The 19,860-nt window shown below is 37.8% G+C and overlaps 1 protein-coding gene across 4 annotated transcripts in view; it reads right to left on the bottom strand.

Annotated features, from left to right (window-relative positions):
• Positions 1–19,860, bottom strand: part of WDR41 (WD repeat domain 41) — a 169,181-nt gene that overhangs the window by 49,905 nt on the left and 99,416 nt on the right. For 2 of the 4 annotated variants that reach the window (XM_070045151.1, XM_070045152.1), the window contains one exon: positions 19,336–19,524. In XM_070045151.1, the coding sequence (XP_069901252.1) occupies positions 19,336–19,452 (117 nt within the window). In that variant the 5' untranslated portion in view covers positions 19,453–19,524. Of the gene's footprint in view, positions 1–1,970; positions 2,304–19,335; positions 19,562–19,860 lie in introns of those variants that run through there. The other 2 variants (XM_060295916.2, XM_030846243.2) reach the window with 2 other exon arrangements.

Consider the following 19,860-nt stretch of genomic DNA (forward strand, 5'->3'; position numbering starts at 1 on the left):
GCCATGGCCGCTGAGTCTGCACGTCCAGAGCCTGTGTTCCGCGACAGGAGAGGCCACAACACTGAGAGGCCCGCGTACCACAAAAAAAAAAAAAAAAAAAAATCAATGGGCCAAACCAACACAATATTTTAGGATGGGTGTTTGCCAATTAAAACTTGGCAGAAACAAAACTGAAGGTCAAAGGGGTAAAATATAGACTAAAACAGTGCCTACGCCATTACAGGCACTCAACACATGTTTACTGAATAAATAAAGGAAGAAATGAAATAATTCAGTCAATGAATTCAATAAATTCAACTTCAGACAGTAGCATTGATAAAGATAACTGGTAACATTTACAGAGTATTAAGCTCAGTCCTAAACCTACACACCTTCATCCCTATTTGCAAACAGGTGGGCGGCAGTCCATATGCCACACACTGGGTAAAGCACATATGGCTTATAACTCACCCAATAATTCTGTAAGGTAGATCTTATCAACCCCATTTCTATAGTCAAACCCAGTACTATTTCAGATTAAAAAAACCTGTGTTCTTAACCTCTGAACTGCAGTTTCTCAAACTTGACACTACTGACATTTTGGACTAGGTAATTTTTTTGTTGAGGGCTTTCCTGTGCATTGAAGGATGCTCAACATCATCCCTGGCTTCTACACACTAGATGCCAATAGAAATCCAACCTCTCCCCCCACCCCCAAATCGTGACAATCAAAAATATCTCTGGACATTGCCAAATGTCCTCTAATGGGCAAAATCATCCCAGCAGACAAACACTGCTTAAAATTAGGGGAAAATCTTTGGTTCTGATAATGTACAGATTCACAGCAGTTCTAAAACTGAAGTACTTTTACATGAAGAAATGTACAATTTAACACGCATGAATTTTTTTTAATTCACCTTCAAAGCAGTAATTTTTTATTTTTCCCATCTCCCTTCTAGCAGTGGTTCTGATGAGAAAAGTAAAGGCAAGAAATCTGAAAACTGTATACCACTTCCCCCAAATGAAAGCTTGCCAAGCACGGCAGAATTAGTTAATCAAATTCTACAACTTATCAAATAATCGGGTTAACACATAATTGTCATATATATCACAAATGGACTAATCACTTTTCCACAATTCTTTCATAATCTTTAGAATTCAAGCCTATCTGAAATAAGCCTAATTTTAAATAAGAAATACTTCTTAAAAATTAGACAATAAGCCTCAACTGCAAAAATATGAGGAAGTTAAAACGGAGAAATAACGTTGCTTAGCTTACAACCACCCAAGTTTTTTTTTTTAACAATCAAAACAACTATTTTCTATTAAAAATAAAAGGGAATTCAACATAAATTCTATTCTTCAGTGGCATATGAAATAAATTCCAGACCTCGACACTTTTCAGGTTCCAAAATTATTTTATTCGCAACATTTCAAATGTAAATCTCATTAGTCTGGTCAGTTATTCAGGCCCATGAAGAAAGTGTGATTATGGAACCCAAAATAGCAGCTAAAACATAATTTATTTTACTTTTAAGCAAATTATTTTTTAAAATAATTATATCTTTTTTGGTTTTATATAAATAATCAAATTAATTTCATATTCCATGAGCAAGCATCAGTTGATGTTGGGAAGCGACACCATATCAAACAAACCAGAAGTGTAAATCTGCAGTCACCGTTTCTTAGTCTCTACCAAACCGGATACTTTTTCTGTTGAAGTGAGACTGGTTTACGTGGGGAGACCAGTTAAGGGTCCTTGAGCCTGTTGCTGAACTACGTCAGTTTCAGTTTCCACACCTAGTGGAACATGGATTTACCTCTCAGGGAAAGAGCCCCCGAAACCCGACCCCGCCGACCCCGCCCTCGCAACCCGCAGGCCCCGCCTCCGCCGGGTCTTCCTCATCCCGTCAGCTCTCCGGCTCACACAAGCCGCAGCTACGGCAAGCAAAGCCTCTGCGTTGGCAGGCAGGGTCCACCCCGGGGTTTACCTCGGCCAGTCCCTGAGGTTCTCGGCCTCCCCCGATCAGCCATCGCAACATCCGGGCAGCGACGGCGTTTCGCGGGCCTAGGCCCCAGTCAGCCCGCACTCCGCGCCAGGCTCAGCCTTTCTCCTACCTCTCTGGTAGCAGCTCAATGGAGGCGCTAATACCTGCCTTCTCAGATTTGCCCAAAATACGAAGTACGAAGCAGAGCGCAACGAAGAGGGAAGACTTTTGTCCCCAAAGAGCTGCCGTACCCACCCGCAAGAGGTTTGGTTAAGGGGAGCCGCCAGGGGAGCAGCAGCAGCCGAAAGCTAGGGTGTCCGCGGAGGTTCAGAGGCCCGCGCGGCACCGAGTGAGCATGCGCGGGGCGTCGCCTGATTTGCGCACAGAGCCTGGGTAGTTCGAGCGGCCCCTTGTGGACACGCGGAACGCAGCAACTGGAGCCCGTCGTTGCGCAAGTGCTGCCAAGAATAAATAGTCCCCTCCCTTTTTAGATGGCTTTTGCATCTTTCACTTGGCAAGCTTGGGGACCAGGAAGCCTTTCCATCTCCCGGCGGTTTCCTAAAGAGCTGCCTGGAGAAAGTGAACTTCAGTAGGCTTTTTCATCCGGGCTAATCCCAGTGGCACGTGTGTACACCAGAATAAATCTGGCCAGTATTTATTGTGTGCTGTAGTACAGGTACTCTGCTAAGACTTTACATAAATCCTAACTGTAACCCTATACTGCCTATACTCCCTATTTTATAAAGAAACTGACCTCTGAAAGACTGGGTAGTTTGTCTACGGATAACAGCTAGAAAGTGGCTACACACGCTGAAACCAAATATCCTAGCTCCAAAATTAGTGCTCTTAACTGTATGCTATACTGTTTCACATAATCTCCCTAAAGAACAGAAGGCACTACACATCCTCTTTTTTTGACTTTTTTTGTTGAAGTATAGTTTATTTACAATGTTTCAGGTGTACAGCAAAGTGATTCAGTTATACATATATATTCCTTCTCAGATTTTTTTCCTTTATACAAGATATTGAACATAGTTACCTGTGCTGTTCAGGTTTTTGTTGTTTATTCAATATTTTATATATAATGGTGTATATCTGTTAATCCAAAACTCCTAATTTATCCCTCCCTCCCCCTTTCCCCTTTGGCAACTGTTAGTTTTCTATGTCTGTGAGTCTATTTCTCTTTTGTAAATAAGTTTGTATCATTTTTTTAGATTCCACATATAAGTGATATATTTGTCTTTCTCTGACTTACTTAGTATGATAATCTCTAGGTCCATCCATGTTGCTGGAAATGGCATTATTTCATTTTTTATGGCTAAGTAGTATTTCATTGTGTATACATACCATATCTTCTTTATCCACTCATCTGTCCATGGACATTTAGATTGCTTCCATGTTGTGGCTGTTGTAAATAGTGCTGCTATGAACATTGGGGTGCATGTGTTCAAGTTAAGAGTTTTCTCTGGATATATGCCCAGGAGTGGGGTTGCTGGATCATATGGTAGCTCTATTTTTAGTTTTTTAAGGAACCTCCATACTGTATCCATAGTGGCCGCACCAATTTACATTCTCACCAACAGTGTAGGAGGGTTCCCTTTTCTCCCCATCCTCTCCAGCATTTATTATTTGTAGACTTGGATGATGGCCATTCTAACTGCTATGAGGGAATACCTCATTGTAGTTCTGATTTGCATTTCTCTAATCATTAGCAATGTTGAGCATCTTTTCATGTGCCTCTTGGCCATCAGTATGTCTTCTCTATAGAAATGTCTATTTAGGTTTTGATTGGGTTGTTTGAGTTATGTGATAATGAGCTGTATGAGCTGTTTCTATATTTTGGAAATTAATCCCTTCTTGGTCACATCATTTGCAAATATTTCTCCCATTCCGTAGGTTGCATTTTCATTTTGTTTATAGTTTCCTTTGCTGTACAAAGGCTTTTAAGTTTAATTAGGTCCGGTTTATTATTGCTTTTGTTTCCATTACTCTAGGAAACAGATCCCAAAAAATACTGCTATGATTTATGTCAAAGAGTGTTCTGCCTGTGTTTTCCTCTAAGAGTTTTATAGTATCCAGTCTTACATTTAAGTTTGTAATCCATTTTTATTTTTGTATATGGTGTTAGAGAATGTTCTAATTTCATTCTTTCACATGTAGCTGTCCAGTTTTCCCAGCACCACTTATTGAAGAGACAGTCTTTTCTCCACTGTATATTCTTGCCTCCTTTGTTGTAGATTAATTGACCATAAGTGCATGGGTTTATTTCTGGGCTTTCTACCCTATTCCATTGATCTATGTGTCTATTTTTGTGTCTGTACCATACTGTTCTGATGACTGCAGCTTGTAGTATAGTCTGAAGTCAGGAAGGGTAATTTCTCCAGCTCCATTCTTCTTTTTTAAGATTGTTTTGGCTATTTGCAGTCTTTTGTGTTCCCATACAAATTTTAAAATTTTTTGTTCCAGTTCTGTGAAAAATGCCATTAGTAATTTGATAGGGATTGCATTCAGTCTGTAGATTGACTTGGAAAGTAGGCTCATTTTAATAATATTCATTCTTCCAATCCAAGAACACGGTATATCTTTCCATCTGTGTGTGCTGTCTTCAAGTTCTTTCATCAGCATCTTATAGTTTTCAGAATACAGGTCTTTTGCCTCCTTAGATAGGTTTATTTCTAGGTATTTTATTCTTTATGATGTGATGGTAAATGGGATTATTTCCTTAATTTCTCTTCCTGATAGTTCATTGTTAGTTTATAGAAATGCAACATATTTCTGTATATTAATTTTGTATCAGGCAACTTCACCAAATTCACTGATGAGCTCTCGTAGTTTTCTGGTGGCATCTTTAGGATTTTCTATGTATAGTATCATGTCCTCTGCAAACAGGCACAGTTTTACTTCTTCCTTTCCCATCTGGACTCCTTTTCTTTCTTTTTCTTCTCTGATTGCTGTGGCTAGGACTTACAAAACTATTTTGACTAAAAGTGGCAAGAGTGGGCATCCTTGTCTTGTTCCTGATCTTAGGGGGAATACTTTCAGCTTTTCATGGTTGAGTATGATGTTAGCTGTGGGTTTGTCATATATGGCCTTTATTATGTTGAGGTATGTTCCCTCTAGGCCCATGTTTAGGAGAATTTTTATCATAAATGGACGTTGAATTTTAGCAAAAGCTTTTTCTGCATCTATTGAGATGATCATATGGCTTTTACTCTATTTGTTAATGTGGTGTATCACATTGATTGACTTGTGGATACTGAAAAATACTTGCATCCCTGGGATAAATACCACTTGATCATGGTGTATGATCATTTTAATGTGCTGTTGCATTCAGTTTGCTAACATTTGGTTGAGTATTTTTGTGTCTATTTTCATCAGTGATATTAGCCTGTAATTTTCTCCTTTTGTGATATCTTTGGTTTTGGTATGAGGGTGATGGTGGCCTCATAGAATGAGTTTGGAAGTGTTCCTTACACTGCAATTTTTTTGAATAGTTTCAAAACCTATTCTTTAAATGTTTGGTAGAATTCACCTGTGAAGCCATCTGGTCCTGGACTTTTCTTTGTTGGGAGTTTACTGAATCAATTTCAGTACTGGTAATGGTTCTGTTCATATTTTCTATTTCTTCCTGGTTCAGTCCAGGGAGATTGTACCTTTCTAAGAACGTGTCCATTTCTTCTACATTGTCCATTTTATTGTTGTATAAATTGGTGCTCATAGTAGTCTCCTATGATGCTTTGTATTTCTGTGGTGTTGGTTATAAGCTCTTATTCATTTTTTTATTTTACTGAGGTATAGTTGATTTACAATGTTGTGGTAATTTTTACTGTACACCAGAGTGATTCAGTTTTATACACACACACACTTTTTCATATTCTTTTCCATTATGGTTTATCACAGGATATTGAATATAATTCCCTATGCTATACAGTCAAACCTTGTTGTTTATCCATTCTACACATAATAGTTTGCATCTACTAATCCCAAGCTCCCAATCCATCCCTCCCCAACCCCTCTCCCCCTTGGCAACCACAAGTCTGTTCTCTATATCTGTAAGTCTCTTTCTATTTTATAGATAAGTTCATTTGTGTCATATTTTAGATTCCATGTGTAAGTGATATCATATGGTATTTGTTTTTCTGACTTACTTCACTTAGTATGATAATCTCTAGGTCCATCCATGTTGCTGCACATGGCATTATCCATTTTCATTTCCGATTTTACTGATTTGGGCCTTCTCCCTTTTTTTCTTGTAAGTCTAGCTAAAGGTTTATCAATTTTGTTTATCTTTCAAATGACCAGCTTTTAGTTTCATTAGTATTTTCTATTCCTTTTTAGTCTTCATTTCATTTATTTTTTTCTCTGATCTCTTTCATTTCTTTCCTTCTACTAACTTTGGTTTTGTTTGTTCTTCTTTCTATATTTGCTCATATTCTCTATTTTGACTACTAGATTTCCACAGGTACTCAAAGGGCTGTGGTTCTCTACTCTGGTTGCATATCAGAATTACTGGGTAGCTTCTGAAAAATATATATTCCTGGTTTCCACCCCAGATTTATTAAAATAATGTCTATGGTTAGAACATAGAAATCAGGGTTTGGGGAAAGTTCCTCAGGTTATTCTCAAGAGTAGCAAGGGTTGAGAATCACTGGTCTAGGGACTACATATGTCGGTAAAAGTTCATATATATATTTCCGTATGTGATTGTTAGGTTCAAATAAAGGTGTAGCAATAAATTCTTATAGAGAACCTACCACAAGTATCCCAACCAATGCATGAACTCAATAAACATTACTGGTCACAGATTCACTAGAGATGCAAAAAGAAATCACATAAAATTGCTGCCCTTTAAGATCAAGGCAGAATGTACTACACACCAATAAGAGAAGGCCATACACTCTAAGGTATGTTAGTTATGCGCAGCTACCCAATCTAACTGACAGTTCTTAGAGAACTAGGATCTCCCATGATTCTCTGTATTCATTTTGAGTGCACTTGATGAAGGAATACTCCCAAGGGTCAGAAGAAGGTTGCCTTCAGTGTGCTATTCCCAAATTGGAGTCTGCACGCATTTGAAGACAAGACCAAAACAGACTAGCCCTAGGAAAAGGGGGATATAAGATAAGTTAAACAACAACCCAAGAACACCAAAATTTTAGTCCTGGATGGACAATCTTCAAGTGAGGCAACATGGCTTCCCTGGTAGCCTAAATTTTATTCTTCTGATTTACCACATTCTTTGAGGGTTTGTCCACTGCCTCATTACTGTGATCTAAGGAACATTCTTCTGATCATTAAAGCACTAGTCCAGGGAAGAACAATTCCTCCCTTGCTTCCTTTTAGAACAGCTGAGAAAAACTTTATAAAAGAGTATATCAGAGTAACCTTAGAAAGCTGAAAGAGTGGGAAGCACTAAGAATCCATCTCTCCACCTAGACAACTATACTGGTAGAAACTGTGTGAACTATTTTGGAACTCTGAAACCTATTAAAAAGCCTGCAGCGAAAGGGCGGACAGCAGAAGCAAGAAGAACTACAAACCTGCAGCCTGTGGAACAAAAACCACATTCACAGAAAGACAGAAAGGATGAAAAAGGAGAGGGCTATGTACCAGAAGAAGGAACAAGATAAAAGCCCAGAAAAACGACTAATGAAGTGGAGATAGGCAACCTTCCAGAAAAAGAATTCAGAATAATGAGAGTGAAAATGATACAGGACCTCAGAAAAACAATGGAGGCAAAGATAGAGAAGATGCAAGAAATGTTTAACAAAGACTTACAAAAATTAAACAACAAACACCTAAAAGAATTAAAGAACAAACAAACACAAGTGAACAATACAATAACTTAAATGAAAACTACACTAGAAGGAATCAATAGCAGAATAACTGAGGCAGAAGAATGGATAAGTGACCTGGAAGACAGAATGGTGGAATTCACTGCTGTAGAACAGAATAAAGAAAAAAGAATAAAAAGAAATGAAGACAGCCTAAGAGACCTCTGGGACAACATTAAACACAACAATGTCCCAGAAGGGGACAGAAGGAGAGGGTCCCAGAAGGAGAAGAGAGAGAGAAAATATTTGAAGAGATTATAGTGAAAAACTCCCCTAACATGGAAAAGGAAATGGCCACCCAAGTCCAGGAAGCGCAGAGAGTCCCAGGCTGGTTAACCAAAGGAGAAACGCCAAAACACACATAATCAATTGACAAAAATTAAAGACAAAAAAAAATTATTGAAAGCAGCAAGGGAAAAACGACAAATAACATATAAGGGAACTCCCATAAGGTTAACAGCTGATTTCTCAGCAGAAACTCTACAAGCCAAAAGCGAGTGGCATGACGTATTTAAAGTGATAAAATGGAAGAAGCTACAACCAAGATTACTCTACCTGGCAGGGATCTCAGTCAGATTCGATGAAGAAATAAAAAGCTTTACAGACAAGCATAAGCTAAGAGAATTCAGCACCACCAAACCAGCTATACAACAAATGCTACAGGAACTTCTATAAGTGGGAAACACAAGACAAAAAAAGAACCTACAAAAACAAACCCGTAACAATTAAGAAAATGGTAATAAAAAGATACATACAGATAACTACCTTAAACGTGAATGGATTAAATGCTCCAACCAAAAGACACAGGCTCGCTGAATGTATACAAAAAAAAGATCCATATACATGCTGTCTACAAGAGACCCACTTCACACCTAGGGACAGAGACCGAAAGTGAGGGAATGGAAAAAGATATTCCATGCAAAAGTAAATCAAAAGAAAGCTGGAGTAGCAATACTCATATCAGATAAAATAGACATTAAAATAAAGAGTGTTACAAGAGACAAGGAAGGACACTACATAATGATCAAGGGATCAATCCAAGAAGAAGACATAACAATTATAAATATATTTGCACCCAACACAGGAGCACCTCAATACATAGGGCACCTGCTAACAGCTATAAAAGAGGAAATCGACAGTAACACAATAAGAGTGGGGGATTTTAACACCTCACTTACACTAATGGACAGATCATCCAAACAGAAAATTAATTAGGAAACACAAGCTTTAAAGGACACAATAGACCAAAAAGATTTAATTGGTATTTATAGGACACATCCAAAAACAGCAGATTACACTTTCTTCTCAAGTGCGCACAGAACATTCTCCAGGATAGATCACATCTTGGTTCACAAATTAAGCTGCAGTAAATTTAAGAAAACTGAAACCATATCAAGCACCTTTTCTTACTACAACACTCTGAGATTAGAAATCAATTACAGGGAAAAAAATGTAAAAAACACAGACACATGGAGGCTAAACAATACGTTACTAAATAACCAAGGGATCACTGAGGAAATCAAACAATACCTACAGACAAATGACAATGAAAACACAACAATCCAAAACCTATGGGATGCAGCAAAAGCAGTTCTAACAGGGAAATTCATAGCAATACAAGCCTACCTCAAGAAACAAGACAAATCTCAAATAAAAAATCTAAACTTACACCTAAAGGAACTAGAGAAAGAAGAACAAACAAAACCCAAAGTTAGTAGAAATCATAAAGATCAGAGCAGAAATAAATGAAATAGAAACAAAGAAAACAATAGCCAATATCAATAAAACTAAAAGTTGGTTCTTTGAGAAGATAAACAAAATTGATAGCCCTTTAGCCAGACTCATCAAGAAAGAGGACTCAAATCAATAAAATTAGAAATGAAAAAGGAGAAGTTACAATAGATACTGTAGAAACAGAAAGCATCCTAAGAGACTACAACAAGCAACTCTATGCCAACAAAATGGACAACCTGGAAGAAATGGACAAATTCTTTAAAAGGTATAACCTTCCAAGACTGAACCAGGAAGAAACAGAAAACATGAATAGACCAATCACAAGTAATGAAATTGAAACTGTGATTAATAATCTTCCAACAAACAAAAAGTCCAGGACCAGATGGCTTCACAGGTAAATTATATCAAACATTTAGAGAAGAGCTAACACCCATTCTTCTCAAACTCTTCCAAAAAACTGCAGAGGAAAAAACACTCCCAAACTCATTCTATGAGGCCACCCTCACTCTGATACTAAAACCAGACAAAAATACTACAGAAAAAGAAAATTACAGACCAATATCACTAATGAATATAGATGCAAAAATCCTCAACAAAATACTAGCAAACAGAATCCAACAACACATTAAAAGGATCACACACCATGATCAAGTGGGATTTGTCCCTGGGAAGCAAGGATTCTTCAATATACGCAAATCAATCAATGTGATACACCATACAAACAAATTGAAGGATAAAAATCATATGATCATCTCAACAGATGCAGAAAAAGCTTTTGACAAAATTCAACACCCATGTATGATAAAAACTCTCCAGAAAGTGGGCACAGAGGGAACCTACCTCAACACAGTAAAGGCCATATAAGAGAAACCCACAGCAAACACCATTCTCAATGGTGAAAAACTGAAAGCATTTCCTCTAAGATCAGGACAAGACAAGGATGTCCACTCTCACCACTATTATTCAACATAATTTTGGAAGTCCTAGCCATGGCAATCAGAGAAGAAAAAGAAATAAAAGGAATACAAATTGGAAAAGAAGAAGTAAAACTGTCACCATTTGCAGATGACATGATACTATACATAGAGAATCCTAAAGATGCCACCAGAAAACTACTAGAGCTAATCAATGAATTTGGTAAAGCAGCGGGATACAAAATTAATTCACAGAAATCTCCTGCATTCCTATACACTAATGATGAAAAATCTGAAAGAGAAATTAAGGAAACACTCCCATTTACCACTGCAACAAAAAGAATAAAATTCCTAGGAATAAACCTACCTAAGGAAACAAAAGACCTGTATGCAGAAAACTATAAGACACTGATGAAAGAAATTAAAGGTGATACAACCAGATGGAGAGATATACCATGTTCTTGGATTGGAAGAATCAACACTGTAAAAATGACTATATTACCCAAAGCAATCTATAGATTCAATGCAATGCCTATCAAACTACCACTGGCAGTTTTTACGGAACTAGAACAAAAAATCTTAAAATTTGTATAGACACACAAAAGACCCCAAATAGCCAAAGCAGTCTTGAGGGGAAAAAAAACGGAGCTGGAGGAATCAGGCTCCCTGACTTCAGACTATACTACAAAGCTACAGTAATCAAGACAATATGGTACTGGCACAAAAACAGAAACATAGATCAATGGAACAAGACAGAGAGCCCAGAGATAAACCCACGCACCTATGGTCACCTTATTTTTGATAAAGGAGGCAAGGATATACAATGAAAAAAAGACAATCTCTTCAGTAAGTGGTGCTGGGAAAACTGGAAAGCTACATGTAAAAGAATGCGATTAGAACACTCCCTAACACCATACACAAAAATAAACTCAAAATGGGCTTCCCTGGTGGCACAGTGGTTGAGAGTCCACCTGCCGATACAGGGGACACGGGTTCGTGCCCCGGTCTGGGAAGATCCCACATGCCACAGACCGGCTGGGCCCATAAGCCATGGCCGCTGGGCCTGCACGTCTGGAGCCTGTGCTCCGCAACGGGAGAGGCCACAACAGTAAGAGGCCCGCGTACTGCATGCATGAATGAATGAATGAATAAATAAATCAATAAATAATGCAAAATGGATTCAAAACCTAAATATAAGACCAGACACTATAAAATTCTTAGAGAAAAACAAAGGAAGAACACTCTTTGACATAAATCACAGCAAGCTCTTTTTTGATCCACCTCCTAGAGTAATGGAAATTAAAAGAAAAATAAATGGGACCTAATGAAACTTCAAAGCTTTTGCACAGCAAAGGAAACCATAAACAGGACAAAAAGACAAACCTCAGCATGGGAGAAAATATTTGCAAACGAATCAACGGACAAAGGGCTTATCTTCCAAATATATAAGCAGCTCATGTAGCTCAATATTAAAAAAACAAACCCAATCAAAAAGTGGACAGAAGACTTAAATAGACATTTCTCCAAAGAAGACATACAGATGGCAAAGAAGCACATGAAAAGATGCTCAACATCACTCATCATTAGAGAAATGCAAATCAAAACTACAATGAGGTATCACCTCACACCAGTTAGAATGGGCATCATCAGAAAATCTACAAACAACAAATGCTGGAGAGGGTGTGGAGAAAAGGGAACCCTCTTGCACCGTTGGTGGGAATGTAAACTGATACAGTCACTACAGAGAACAGTGTGGAGATTCCTTAAAACACTGAAAATAGAATTACCATATTACCCAGCAATCCCACTACCGGGCATATACCCAGAGAAAACCATAAATCAAAAAGACACATGCACCCCAACGTTCATTGCAGCACTATTTACAATAGCCAGGTCATGGAAGCAACCTAAACATCCATCAACAGACAAATGGATAAAAAAAATGTAGTACATATATAAAATGGAATATTTACTCAGCCCTAAAAAGAAACGAAATTGGGTCATTTGTAGAGACGTGGATGGATCCAGAGACTGTCATACAGAGTGAAATAGGTCAGAAAGAGAAAATTAAATATCGTATATTAACACATATATGTGAAACTAGAAAAATGATACAGAAGAACCAGTTTGCAGGGCAGAAATTGAGACACAAATGTAGAGAACAAATGTATGGACACCAAGGGGGGAAAGTGGCGGGGGGGTGAGGGTGTGATGAATTGGGAGATTGGGATTGACATGCATACACTGATGTGTATACAATGGATGACTAATAAGAACCTGCTGTATAAAAAATAAATAAAATTCAAAAGTTTGTAGCTTCCATGGGAAATTTTGGCTAGCACAGAGTCTGGCCACCACTGTTTCAACCCACCTTGACAGAAACTGCCTCCAGGAGATTTAAAGGAACAGCACACATTTGAGTTTTTTTCACCTGACCTTTTCCCCCTTTTGAGACATTTCCCCATTTGAGAGGAGTTTAGTAAACTACCACACATGCCCAGGGAAAGACAGAAGCTCAAAAAAGACCTGAAGAGACCTTGAAGCTTTCATCTCAAGCTAATCCCCACCACAGAAACACCTTTGAAGAATTAAAAAAGACAAAAAATTCCCGGTAAGAGGGAAAATCTGATTTCCAGAGTTAACATATTGAAAAATTCAAATGTGCAGTTTAAAAAACAATCACAGGCATACAAAATATCAGGAAACTATGGCTCATTCCAAGGAACAAAATTAACTGACAGAAACTGACCCTGAGGAAGCCCAGACATTTGACTTACTAGACAAAGACTTTTTAAAAACTGTCTTAAAAAAAACAACAAAACTGTTTTACAGAGGCTCAAAGAGCAAAAGGAAGACACGGTCAAAAACAGGAAAACAATATATGAACAAAATGAGAATATCAATAAAAACAAGAGACATAAAAAGGAATCAAAAGAAATTCTGAGGCTGAAAAATACAACTGAAGTGGAAAATTCACTGGAGAGGTTCAAAAGCAGATTTTACCAGACAGAAGAAAGAAGCAGTGAAGATAGGACAATTGAAATTAGTAACTTTGAGGAACAGAAAGAAAAAAGGATAAAGAAAAGTAAACAGAGCCTAAGGGACCTGCAGAACACTGTCAAGTGGATCAACATACAAACTGTAACAGTCCCAGAAGGTAAAGAAAAAGAGAAAAGCGTAGAAAGAATATTTGAAGAAATAATGGCTGAAAATGTCCCAATTTTGATGAAAGACATAAATCTACAAATCCAAGAAGCTCATTGACCTCTAAGTATAGGCATGCAATGGAATAGTACTCAGCCATAAGAAGGAATGAAATGTTTGTATTTCTACAACATGATGTACTTTGAAAACATTACATTGATATAAGCCAGACACAGAAGGACAAATATTGTATGATTCTATTTATATGAAGTACTTAGAATAGACACATTCATATAGAGAAAAAGTGGAATAAAAGTTATCAGCGGCTGGTATCAGGGGCTGGTACCAGGGGCTGGGAAGGGAGAATTGAGAGTTATTGTTTAATGGATACAGAATTTATGTTGAGAATGGTAAAAAAAATTTTTAAAAGCTTGAGGTATAGATAACGGTGATCATTATACTACATTGTGAATGTATTTAATGCCACTGAATTGTACACTTACAAATGGCTAAAATGATAAATAGTATGTAATGTTTATTTTGCCAGGGGGAAAAAACAAACAGTACAATGTAACAGAATTTGGAATCCAGAAATAGAACTATACACACACACACACACACACACACACACACACGGAAACCAATTTTTTACAAAGGTATAAAGCCAGTCAATGGAGAAAAGATTTCTTTTCAATAAGTGGTGTTAAAATTTTGACATACATACCCAAATAAATAAACTTCAATCTGCATCTCACTCCATATACAAAATTCAACATGTATCACAGACATAAATGTAAAACCTAAAACTATAAAAGTTCTAGAATAAAACATAGAAAAAAATTTTGTGACCCTGAATTAGGCAATGATTTCTTAGTTATGGCTTCAAAAGCATGACACTGTACTTCATCAAAATTAACATTTCTGCTCTTCAGAAAACACTGTTAAGAGAATTAAAAGATAAGCCATAAACTGAAGGAAATACTTATAAATCAGTATCTGATGAAGAGTATATACCCAGAACATAAATTCTCAGAAAACATAATAGGGGTCCAATTTTGGGTAAGATGGATTAAACACACAATACCCTTTCTCTCCAAGTGAACACTATAAAACTTGGATACTGCAGCTATTTGAGGATCAGAGAAAAAGTAGGGGGGGAAAGAAAATTCAAAACACTACCAACTCAGCATTTCTTTTTCCTCCAGTAACTCCCACCCCCAGCCTAAATCCAATGTAGCTTCAAATCTAGAAATGAGCACAGTCAGGGAGACAGAGAAAGATGCAGGAAAAGCTCTCAATTTCTGGCTAGAAGAGTCAGAAAAGGAACCCTTAAAGTTCAGAGAAAATGGAAGCACCCCTGGGGTGTAGAAGGGTTTGCTCCTTTTTCTCCATTCTCTCATACCATAGACTCCAAGATAGCCAATAGCAATGGTGGCAGCAGCAACAGAGGCTAACAACAGGAGACTGCAGGAGCCAAAACTCTAAAGGAAAACAAACACTTCCTCTTCATTTGATGGAGTTAAGGCAGCAAGATAGTAGATCCAAAGCCTGTATCTTTTTTTCTCCCTCTGTGTACCTCCCATCAATTGGCACCAGAGGTGGAACAACTGTGGAAATACGTGGTTTCTAATCAGAGATCCAAAAGGAGGAGCCCCAAAGAACCAGAAAGCACTGAAAAACATAGTGGAAAGGGGAAAAGAGCCACATAAAATTTTATATTAACTCCTGAGCTCACTCCTCTCACCTGAATATGCATGGATCTTATCCTAATTAGCACACTAAAGACACTGAGAACTAAGCTAACAGATAAAATTTCACTCAGGTCCAAGGCTAACTACTCAGTGGCACACAGGGTACAAATTCAAATACTACAGCTAAGGCTTTAAAACTGAACCAACATTGGAACCACAGTCACAGGAGAAAGGCTGGAACATGCCAGGTTAACTGCTTACTAAAATAAAAATACCAACATTCCCTAGAGGACTTTTAACACAGCTTCTTAGTGTCATACAACAAAGGTGCAGAAATTCAATCTGAAATTACTTGGCATATGAAAAAATACAAAACCCTCAACCCACGTGGGAAAACATATTCAAAGATGACAATGACAAGATGATACAAACACTGGAATTATCTGACAACGACTCTGAAGAACTATTATAAAACTGCTCAAATGGCAACTCTGAACACTCCTGAAACAAATGTTAAAATGGAAAGTATCACAAAGAAACACAATATATAAAATGGAAGAACCAAATGGAAATTTTAGAATTAAAAATACAGTAATCAAAATTTAAAACTCACTGGATGAACTCAAAAGCAGAATAAAGATGACAGAGAAAAAAGTCAGTGAATTTGAATGGAGAAAATCAATAAAACCAAAATCTGGAGTTTTTTAAAAGATCAATAAAATTGATAAACCTCTAGCAAAACTGACCAAAAAAAAAAAAAGAAGAAAAACCCCACAAATTAGCAATAAAGGAATGAAAAAGGGGATATCGCTATAAACCCTATAAACATTAAAAGGATAGACATTAAAAAAATAAAAGAATATTATAAACAATTCTACAAACATAAATTTAGCAACTTCAACGCAGTAGACTAATTTCTCAAATATCACAAACTACCCAAACTCACTCTAGCTCAAATAAATAACATAAGTAGTCCTGTAAACATTAATAATGCTGAATTCATAGTTTAAAATGTTCTGAAAAAAACCTTCCAGGCCCAGGTGGCAAATACTAATGAAAATCCCAGGAATATTTCCTACAGATGGGCAAGCTGCTTCTAAAATTTATAAGGAAGGACAAAGGAAATAGAATACATTGTGAGACACTGTTAGGAACTGAGAAGGATACTCACAATTTTTTAAATTGAACATTATAGTACCTGATCTCAAGGAAGTTACAGTAGACTTTAGATTAGCACTGAGGAGATTCCTGCATGTTAGTAAGAAGTAAATGAAGGGTAACAGACGATGACATACAAATTAGTACTGAGTAAACTCAAGGAGTAAGTTTTAATGGAATCTTATTTTAAAATCATCAGAGTTCTCGAGATTGGTTACACAACAATGTGAAGGAACTTAACACTACTGCACTGTACATTTCAAAATGGCTCAGATAGTTAAGTATTATATTATGTGTACTTTACCACAATAAAAATTAAAAATAGGCAATGACATCATCAGCATGGCAGAATAAAGAGTTTTCTAACATCTTTCCCCCAAAGAACAGTGACTCAGACAATCACCCATGGAGGAGAGTACCTTTGTGGAAGTCTGGGAGTCCAGCAGAGAAGCTCCAGTATACTGCTGAAGCAAAAAAAAAAAAATCCAAGATTGAATACATACAAGAGGGTAAAATACTGACGTATGCTGTGCAACTAGGGGCTGGGGAGTGGCTGGGAGGACAGCACCAGGAACATGGATCCTATTAACTGCTCCACAAACTTGATCAGGAAGCCTGCCAAGGAGCCGCTGGGGAGGCCTCACCTGTAGATCCCCCAACTGGCCGAAAGGCCCTCCCAATGCTCCACACACCTCACTCACACCTCATGACTGGCTATCTACATATGTCCCTGATGGTGGTGGGAGCCTTTTTAGTGATAATGTACAGAAAGCCAGCCTGACTGCAGGATTGGGAGAAAGCACACAAACTTGAACAATCAGCATTGCCCTAGAGAAAGTAAAGAGAACACTGATAGCACACAGCCTGGCTTTGCAGGATAGAGCATGGCATACAATCTGAAAAATCCCCCCAACTCAAGAGGAAACAAGTGTGAAGCACAAGTATACAGAGCAAGGGTCTGGGAAAGCTGTCCTCCAGAAACGAAGGAAAAATAAAGACTTTCCCATTCATGCAAAGTCTGAGGGAGTTCATCACCACTATATCTGCCTTACCAAAAATGCTGAAAGGAGTTCTTCAAGTTGAAATGAAACAGGAAATTAGTTTTCGTAATTTCACTAATTAGTAACAGAAAAACAGAGAAAAGTATAAAACACACTGGTAAAGATAAATATATAGTCAAATTCAGCACACTACTGTAATATGGTAGTGTGTTAATCACTTGACTCTAAACAAAAGACAAAAGTACTAAAAACAACTATAGCTATTATAATTTGTTAATGGAAGCATAATATAAAATGATGTAAATTGTGACACCAGAAACAAAATGTGGGGGTAGTAAAAGGGTAAAGTTCTGTGTGCTGTTGAAGTTAAGTTATTATCAGTTTAAAAAAGACTGTTATACCTATAGGATGTTTTATGTAAGCCTCATGGTAACCACAAAACAAAAACCTACAGTAGATACACAATGATAAAGAGAAGGAAATCAAAGAAAAAGATGTACGGAAAATCACAAAGACAGCAAAAAGGAAGAAAGGAAAAGGCATTTGTAAGTTCTTTCCTATCAATAATTACTTTAAATGTAAATGGACTAAGTTCTCCACTCGAAAGGCATAGAGTGGCTAAACAGATTTTTAGGAAACAAACAAACGCAAGTATATTCAGCCAACAAAAGACTCACTTCAGCTTTAAAGACATACAGACTCAAAGTGAAGACAGAAAAAGATAGTCAATGCAACAGGAAACCAAAAGAGAGCAAGAGTAGTCATACTTATATCAGATGAAACAGGTTTTAAGTCAAAAACTAACAAGAGACAAAGAAGGTCATTATATAATAATAAAGGGATCAATTCATCAAGAGGATATAACAATTATGAATATGTATGCACACAAATTGGAGAACTTAAATATATTAAGCAAATACTAACAGATCTTAAGGGAGAAATTATACAACTATACATACAATAACAGTAAGGGATTTCAATACCCCACTTTCAACACGTCATCCAGTTAACAAATCAACAAGGAAACACTGGACCTGAATTATAGTTTATCAATAGGCATAACAGACATATACAGAACATTCCATCCAACAGCAGTTGAATACACATTCTTCTCAAGTGTACACAAAACATTCTCCAGGATAGATCGTACGTTAGGTCACAAAACAAGTCTTGGCAAATTTAACACTGAAATTGCAAATATGATTAAAATCATACCAAGTGGGTTTCCCAGGTGGCACAGTGGTTAAGAATCCGCCTGCAAACTCAGGGGACATGGGTTCGAGCCCTGGTCCGGGAAAATCCCACATGCCATGGATCAACTAAGTCCACGCGTCACTACTGAGCCTGCACTATAGAGCCCACGAGCCACAACTACTGAGCCCGCGTAGCACGCACCTAGAGCCCAGGCTCTGCAACAAGCTACCACATTGAGAAGCCTGTGCACCACAACGAAGAGTATCCCCCACTCAATGCAACTAGAGAAAGCCTGTGCACAGCAACAAAGACCCAATGCAGCCATAAATAAATTAAATAAATAAATAAGTAAATAGATTTATATTAAAAATAGAATCTGCCTGCCAATGAAGGGGACACGGGTTTGAGCACTGGTCTGGGAAGATCCCACATGCCGTGGAGCAAGTAAGCCTGTGCGCCACAACTACTGAACCTGCACTCTAGAGCCCCCGAGCCACAATTACTGAGCCCATGTGCCGCAATTACTGAAGTCTGCGTACCTAGAGCCCATGCTCCATAAGACAAGCCACCACAATGAGAAGCCCACGCACCACAACAAAGAGTAGCACCCGCTCACCGCAAGTAGAGAAAGTCACGCACAGCAATGAAGAACCAAAGCAGCCAAAAATAAATAAATTTTTTTTTTTAAAAAATCATACCTGGTTTCCCTGGTGGCGCAGTGGTTGAGAGTCCGCCTGCTGATGCAGGGGACACGGGTTCGTGCCCCTGTCCGGGAAGATCCCACATGCCGCAGAGTGGCTGGGCCCGTGAACCATGGCCGCTGAGCCTGCGCATCCAGAGCCTATGCTCCGCAATGGGAGAGGCCACAATAGTGAGAGGCCCGCGTACTGAAAAAAAAAAAAAATCATACTAAGTATCTTTTCTGACCACGATACTATGAAACTAGAAACAAGAACAGGATATAAACTGCAAACTTCACAAATATGTGGAAATTAAACAACACACACCTGCATAAAAAATAGGTCAACAAAGAAAGCAAAAATGAAATTTAAAAATATCTGGAAGCAAATGAAAAAACAAGCATCAAACCAAAACTTATGAAATGGAGCAAAAGCTGTTCTAAAAGGGAACTTTATAGTAGTAAACACAAATATTTAAAAAAGAAAGATGATGATACTATAAAGCTACAGTAATCAAAACAGTATGGTACTGGTGCAAAGGCA

The sequence above is a fragment of the Globicephala melas genome, chromosome 3, assembly GCF_963455315.2.
Source record: "Globicephala melas chromosome 3, mGloMel1.2, whole genome shotgun sequence".
Lineage (NCBI taxonomy): Eukaryota > Metazoa > Chordata > Mammalia > Artiodactyla > Delphinidae > Globicephala > Globicephala melas.